The following is a 7,517-nucleotide window of genomic DNA, read 5'->3' as shown; positions in this document are numbered from 1 at the left end:
GAAGCGGACCCCCAGATGAGCCGCCACCCGGTCGAAACCCCAAAGAACCGGCGAAACAGTTCCTCCGCATCCACACTCCCAAAGGGGAAATTAGCAGCGCTGGGGCCATTTTGCCCCGCAGCAGACGCCTTCCCCAGCTGATCGTAGTGCCTACGCTTGGTGGGGTCGCTGAGTATTTCGTAAGCCTCGGCCACCTTCTTAAACTTCTCAGCCGCCCTCGCGTCGCCCCCATTCTTGTCGGGGTGGTACTTCAACGCCAAACGACGGTACGCGGCCCTTATCTCATCCGTCGCTGCGGAGGGAAGAATACCCAGCTCGTCGTACAGCGAGGTATCCACCACCATGCAGCGTACGGCCACCGATCACACGCGGTAGAACAGTGTGTCCCCTTCTTTCACAAACAGCAGGAGCGGAAAAAACAAAAACAACAACAACAAGAAAAAGAGATAAAAAAGACATCGACGGCGGTGCCAGCACGCTGCCACGCATGCAGGGAAGCGCGGAGGCCGTCCACACAATCACAGGCTCCTGTCGCACAAATCACATAAAAAACTGCGGTAAACAAAACAAACAAACAACAAAAAATAGACCAATAGAAAGAAAAAACACACCTCGGTGCAGTCCACAGATTGCTGCAGTATTTATTCAACCGCCTGTGGCGCAGTGATCGACAACCCCCCTCGCATGTCGCACAACCACCGCCGTTGACACACCACGGCAACGGCACCACAAACAGCAGAAACCTCAACAAAAACAAAACACAAAAATAAAAGACGCTCAACAACACTGATAAGTCGGTGAAACGAAATAAACACGCGCCTGGCTGGGACCGCGCCTCCTACTTCCCAGAAGGTGGAAGCAGAACCCAGCGGAGAACCCCAGTTTATTTCCGTGCACCCGGCATTCCACACACAATAAAAATAATAAAAAAAAGAAAAGAGCACAATCTATCCAACGGCCCCACACAATCAATTTTTTTTTTGAGGCATCTATGCTAAACGGACTCCTTGTGAGCCCACGCAGTCGCAGTCTTTGTTGTTTAGTGCACCCCCTTTCCTTCAACCGCAGGCAACTCCTCCGCGTGAGAGGCGCCAGAGGCGGAAAAGAGGAATGACAGTCGGAAAAGGAGCCAATAAAGAACGGCGCTCGCCACCTCCCAACACGCGGCATATGCAGAAGCAACAAAAACAACAAAGCAACACGGTCGCCAAACAAGCCCCGCTCTCGACTCCCCCTCTTCCCCATTTTTGTAGCACACATTCTTCCCACAATACTCTACAAAATAACAACAATAAACGCGCGCAAAAAAGGAAAAAGCAGAAACAAAAAAAAAGGGTCCGCGGCCGCACGCATCTCCATGCATGCATATGTCTACCTACACATGGGGGTGTTGATCTCACCAAAAAAACAACAACAACTATCAAATCAGAAAGACGCCAAGAACGTCATCTCCCCATGATGCCTCCACCCAGCTGAATGGCGCAAGGGACACACAAGGCAATGAAGGATGCCGTTCTTGTTCCCGCGCATGCGCTCACCTTTCCGCCAGTCTTTTCGGTGTGCGAGGTGGGGACGTGGCAGAGGGCGGAGGTAAAGTCGCGCTGTCCCCGGAGGCTCGGTGTGGATCCAGAGGCCCGTGCAACAAAGAAATACGTCCAAGGCAAAGCCAACAGGGAAGGAACGACAAAACACTCCAGCCCAAACCAAATTCCCATCGCTAACCGTGCCGTTCGAGATGCGCTTCTCGCGGTCGCGCTGGTGCTTCTCCGCCGTAACCTGCCAAGGGGGAAGATCGTTTTGGGCTTTCGAGCCAAGAGATCGCCCACTGCGTGGTGGGAAGCGGGGGGATCGGAGAGAAAGGGGGAAAAAGGCAAATAAAAGCTCTTCGCCCAAATGCCCTCCCCCAAAAAAGCACACACGCACAGTACACACCAAAAAACAAAAACGCACATCAGTGCGGACCCAATTAATAACAAAAACAAACAAACAAAAACGAATGCATCATGGCGGCACTCTTGCTGTTGCCCCGACACCTGCCCCCACCAGCATTTTCACTAAAGACCGCATAAAATACTGTGCTAAAATTCAATGACCACTGAGAGGGATGCGCGCGAGGTGCAGGGCCCTTGCCCGTGTGTCGGTTTCCCGTGCACACACACACACACATGCATTACCTCGCTTTTGCGTCTCCCCATGCAGTGGCAGACATAATCCTTATCTCCGTTGCATTTTTATAAAATCAAAGCCTCCGTCCCCGTTTTTTTTTCCACCATTATTTATCCTTCTATAATTTTGAAAAATACCATCAACGCCCTCATTTATTACGTGTAAATATATATAAAAAACAATGTCAGTAGAAAAAAACCTACTTTATTTCAATTAATAATCCGTTTGGAGAAAATCAAGATATAAATAAATATATATATAGAGCGGCGCCCAGCCTACCCGCGCAAGGTCTGGACAAGAATGCTCAGCGCCGAACCGATTGTGCCGCCGATAAGAATGGAGATGCCAAACATTGTGCCAGCCACAAAGCGCTGGCCGCTGGTTTCCAGATTCCTTGTCAGGGGCCCCAGTGTGATGGCGAGGGCCCCAATGTAGCCGTTGCTCAGGCCGAAAATCACCATCATGACGTAGTTGTAAGCATGAGATGGGATGTAGTGGTACGACGCCAGGATGAGAAGCGGGACAAACACGACACGGGAAAAAGACCCCACCAGCACCACCCACCGTGGGGGCCAGAGGCACTTCAGAGAAGGAGAAAAGCGGCCACACACATCGCAAACATTGAAGATACAGACGGCAACCGTGCCGTACCAGTAGTCGTCGGGATCCACGGAGACCACAATCGTTGGGAAGAGAAAGAGCGTAATGAAGAAATTGAAGCCGCAGGCACTGAGCATCGGGTACACGCACTTCAAGACAAAGATGACGTTCGTATTCACAAGTCGCCCAGAATCCGCGTTGTCATCGCCGCCGTTCGTCGCCTTCGGTGCGCTCTTTTCGTTCGCTTTGGAAGCCGCCTCTGTCTCACTTTCCGCCGCTTGATCTGGGTTATTGCTCGCAGGGCTGGACGTGCCTCCGCTTAGAGCATTTATGTAACGCTGAGCAAACGGGACCCAGTGCAGCCCAACCACCATGATGAATGTGATGCCGTGAATGCCCGCCATCAACCCGTAGTAAATCTTGGATTGGGTGCGAATCCCGCTGTAGTCTTGAGGAAGAGACGCCTTCACAATGAGCTGCAGAATGGACGCCAACGCTCCGGCCACTCCCACGCCACCCATCAAGGCCGTATTGAAGCGAGAGGGAAACACACCAAACAAGCCGTACGCCGTCGACTCAAACACCGATTTCCCCAACGCCGAGCTGAAGCTCGCACACACAATCGCGCTGATCGCACCCGCCTCCGTTGAGCCCGCCGCTGGCACCGACATCAGGATAATGATCTCCAGCCAAAACATGCTCAACGCCGACAGCATGCGCAGACGTATTGGGATACGGCGGAATGCCTCGCTGAGCGTCAGGGGCTCCACGATCAGAGCCACGAGCATAATGAGCATCGAGTAGTACGTCAACGCATTGTCCCAAAAATTCTTGTGCTTTGCCACCGCATTGGGGTCATGCATCACGTATTGATAGTAATTCATGATGTACAAGGGTGCAGAAAATATGGCGTTGATGGGTAGCAGCATGGAGAGACCACACATGATGGCGGCCGCATAGGAGTACGCCTCCCCCCAGAATTCGAAGCCCAGTCCCATTGTTGCGACGCCTCTTTTTGAAAAATTATTCAGATTAGCGCAGGACTATCGACCAGGGCAGGAAAAGAGAAAAGAAAAAGAAAAAAAACTCAGGACAAGCACGGAAACGTCAACACCCCACGCATGGTGGACGCCACGCCTGCCTCCTTTCTTCCTGCGGGACACGCGTGCTGTGAGGGGGGCAAAAACACATGCAGAAAAAGAAGAATAGAGGGCAAAAGATAAAAACAACAAAAACAATTACATCTCACGTATAATTCCCCAGAATGTCGCGTAATGTTTGATTCGTCTGTGACAATTTGGTAATATCCCTGTGCTTCTCGTTCACTTTCCCTTTTTCTTCTCCCTCTTGTATGTGTGTGTATGTGTGTTTCAAAGACCGAAAACTTATTTTTTGTTGGTAGGCTTCAAAATACCCTCCTCTACCATAGCCGGCACCTCAACGGAAAGCCACGGACCTAATCCGAGAGCAAGCGCGTGGCTGATGCCAAAGTAAGGGACATTCCGTGCCCATAAGGGGAAAAAGTGGGTTGTCATGCAGATTTTACCCCCGCGGTACATTTTAACAGTTTTGCCCTCCAGTTCGGGCAGGGCAATTTCTGGTGGGGCTTGCGGATACGTGACGGCGAGGTCAAAGTTTACCTTAAACTCGTACTTCTCGTTTTTGTAGTAAGCCCAGCAGGTGCCGTACCAGCGTGTGCCGGCCTCATTGCTCTCTAGCTGGAACCAGTGGTTGTCACTTGCCTTGTTGTTCTCCACGTACTTGATAAGGGACATGTATTCCTCCTTCAGACGTTGTGTCCATTTCTCATTGTCACGTGGGCCGGCCTTTGTCTTGAGCAGCGGGATGCGGGAGACACTCTCCTTCACAGCGGGCTCCATTTATTGTACGTTCCTTTTTTCTTCTTTTCCGCCAACCGCACTCCCCCTTTTCTCCGTCTCCTGCACGTCCGTGTGTGAACCCCCCAAGTGGCTTTGCGCCTCCACACACCACCGACGCGAAAAGCAAAACATTAAATAAGAGTAAAGAAGGAAAAAAGAGAAAAAAAAGGGAGGAAACCAAAAAGAATACACGCTGGGAAATAAACAGGCGACTTTCTCTTCAGGCATAGCCACGCGCCACACATAAACGACTGAAAAAAAAAAAAACATATGGGCAAGGCAGGGAACAAAAAAAGGGAATTATAACGGCAGTCGCGTCACGACCACACACACACACACAACGAGAGAGAGAGAGAGAATGAGATCTCGTTCCATGCCTCCCTCCCTCCTTCCCCTCCCTCTCTACCCACGAGCGTCAGTCATTCATCCAGGTGTTTACTCCTAAATTCCCTCTTGCCATTCCACAACCACCGGGAGGTGGAAGATGAAGAAAACAGAGACACACACACACACACACAGTAAAAAAAAAAGGAAAACAAACAAACATCGTGTCGTCAAACAAGCAAATAAGCAAAAAGCAACGAGGAATACAATACGAGGGGGTAAAAACTTACAGCAAACAAACAAAACAACCAAAGAAGCCGCTTGAAATAATATAAATGTAAATTTATATAATAATAATAATAATAATAATTATTATTATTATTATTGTTGTGATTATATATTTTTTGTGATACGTGTAAGTGTGCGTGTAAGTGCGATGGTTCTGGAAGATTATTATTATTTTTTTTAAATCTTTCCTTCACATTTCCAATATTTACACACGCACACACACACACACGAAAAAAACAATTTTTTGAGATTTGTATAATGATATCGTTTGTTAAAGTAAAACAATGGCCCACCGTTGACGCTCTGCAAAGTTTTCAGGTACTGTGATCCGTGGTCGTCAAAATATATCCATCCCTCTTTTCCTCCTATTCGTAAGTGGCACCCCATCCTCCCCTCCCTCATCCATCCATCCATCCATTCATTCTCCTCATGTGTCATTCCTATCAAATGAAGTGCCTTAACTTGAACCACACACCAAGGCCTCCCCCCACTGCTACCATCATTGCGATGCAGTACATATGGCCATATTCATCTTCTAAAAGTGGCAGGTGCTCAAAATTCATGCCATAAATGGAGGCAACGAAGCTCAATGGAATAAAAAAGGCGCTAAATATCGTCAACACCCGCATGAGTTCATTGAGTTGAAAGGAGGAAAGTTGAAAAAGAAGCTGCAACCCCGACTCAGCATTGTTGTGCAGCTCTTCTGACAAGGATCTTACATGGGCAATATCTTGCTGTACATCTTGAAATTGTACATCGTTTGGCATGATAGAAAGGGCACCACACAATTGACTATAGGCTTCGCCCGTCAGTACTAATACTCGCGCATACACGGATGCTCGACGCTTGATGTGATACATCTCGCGTGCCAGCGTGGATCGTTGACGTTTCGAAGAGAAGAGACTTCCTTCGTAGTTATCAAACTCCACAATGCAGCACGTGAGGGCGGTGTTAAACGTGTCCACAGATTCCTTTACAAGAAGATTCAAAAGAAACGTTTTACCCTGTATTCCATGCTCCTTCATTAAGTTCAACCAGTTCCATTTTATATTTTCCACAAATTCACAATGCGTACGGTGAATCGTCATCACCCGTGTGTCTGTCACAAGAATGGTGAGACGATTCGTAAGCTCTTGAAAGCCGTCCATGCAGGCCTTCGAAACGTCTTCGGCGTAGCGGACAACAAGGCAATGACACCCATCCATTACAGTTGTCTGTGGCAAAAGCATCGGTTCCAGTGCATCGCTGACAAGCGTTTCATGCGTACCGAGGTCAATCAACACTTGGGAGAGGGCACCCCGGTACTCGTCAAGGGAAGCCGTCGGGTGCGCTGAGATGTCAACCCAGTTCCACGCATTGTCCGGCCCGGGAAGAAACGATATGAGCACTTTGGGTGATATACGGCGAAGGCCAACCGCCTCTTTTGTTGCCTCGGATGCGGCAGCGGAAAAACTAGTGCGGAGCCCATCGCTATCCATTCCAGCCTTTGTGAAGGCGCTGCCCAATGCCGTGGACAAAAAGGCCTTGATACTCTGGTTGCGTCGCTCTTGATAATCGCGGAAGGCAGAAGGAAGATCATCATCCAACGAGGTGCTCGAAAACGGTGCCGCATTTCCTCGGGGAGTAGTAATATTCGTGGCGGGAGCCTTTTTCGTCGCTCCTTGCACAACGTGTGTACGCTCAATCTTGTCTTCTTGCCGCCAAGCCAAATTATACCCTGCGGGTTGCATTGGACGCGATTCCGTTGATAAAGACGGCAGCACGGTCGTATTCTTCGGCGATGCAGAGGATGTTAATGTCCTTTTTTCTCCTCTGCTTGACGACACAGCCGTCTTATCTGCGGAAGTCTCGACTCCTTCCCGGTGCGCCTCCTCTGCTGTGAAGCCGGGGAAGAACCACCGTGACACGCGTCGCCCCGGCGGTGGGATGCGCGGCGGTGCTGCGAGACCCCCGTTGACAGACGACGATGATGCTGAAAAAAAATTGGAAGAGGAACCGGGATTATCCGCAGGAGTCCTGGAGACCCAGTCTGGTTGACATGATGAGACTTTGCTCCCCTCCGTAATTGTATAAGTGGAGGCCATAGTTGTGTAAAGTGGATGATTCCTCCAGCCAGATGAAACTACTCGAATGACTCTGCCCCGTCTAACAGACATGTGAAAAAGTGTCTCGTTTAATAAAAAACGGCACCACACAACTTTTGATGATATCAACATTTAAATGGCTCTAAAAAACAGTTCTGAACTTCCCACATGTATG

General features: G+C 49.5%; 4 protein-coding genes across 4 annotated transcripts, besides 8 other annotated features; all 4 read right to left on the bottom strand.

Annotated features, from left to right (window-relative positions):
• Positions 1-344, bottom strand: Tc00.1047053506445.121 (heat shock protein DnaJ, putative; the record flags this gene model as incomplete). The annotated part of the gene is made up of 1 exon (XM_808728.1): positions 1-344. A coding segment is annotated over one exon (344 nt), but the record flags the coding sequence as incomplete, so codon positions are not given.
• Positions 1-6,036: a sequence feature (haploid, Esmeraldo-like haplotype).
• Positions 2,407-2,427: a sequence feature (AT_rich).
• On the bottom strand, positions 2,442-3,764 carry Tc00.1047053506445.110 (nucleobase transporter, putative; the record flags this gene model as incomplete). Its single annotated transcript, XM_808727.1, has 1 exon — positions 2,442-3,764. One exon carries the CDS (start codon positions 3,762-3,764, stop codon positions 2,442-2,444), a length of 1,323 nt encoding a protein of 440 aa, XP_813820.1.
• Tc00.1047053506445.100 (hypothetical protein, conserved) lies at positions 4,152-4,646 on the bottom strand (the record flags this gene model as incomplete). The annotated part of the gene is made up of 1 exon (XM_808726.1): positions 4,152-4,646. The coding sequence occupies one exon, from the start codon at positions 4,644-4,646 to the stop codon at positions 4,152-4,154; it is 495 nt and encodes a 164-aa protein (XP_813819.1).
• Positions 5,295-5,317: a sequence feature (AT_rich).
• Positions 5,318-5,340: a microsatellite.
• Positions 5,341-5,356: a sequence feature (AT_rich).
• Positions 5,420-5,441: a sequence feature (AT_rich).
• Positions 5,658-5,680: a microsatellite.
• Positions 5,702-7,474, bottom strand: Tc00.1047053506445.90 (magnesium and cobalt transport protein, putative; the record flags this gene model as incomplete). Its single annotated transcript, XM_808725.1, has 1 exon — positions 5,702-7,474. The coding sequence occupies one exon, from the start codon at positions 7,472-7,474 to the stop codon at positions 5,702-5,704; it is 1,773 nt and encodes a 590-aa protein (XP_813818.1).
• Positions 6,037-7,517: part of a sequence feature (heterozygous, non-Esmeraldo-like haplotype) that runs on past the window's edge.

Source organism: Trypanosoma cruzi, genomic scaffold, assembly GCF_000209065.1.
Source record: "Trypanosoma cruzi strain CL Brener 1047053516539 genomic scaffold, whole genome shotgun sequence".
Classification (NCBI taxonomy): Eukaryota; Euglenozoa; class Kinetoplastea; order Trypanosomatida; family Trypanosomatidae; genus Trypanosoma; species Trypanosoma cruzi.
This window is presented reverse-complemented; position numbering and strand designations above follow the sequence as displayed.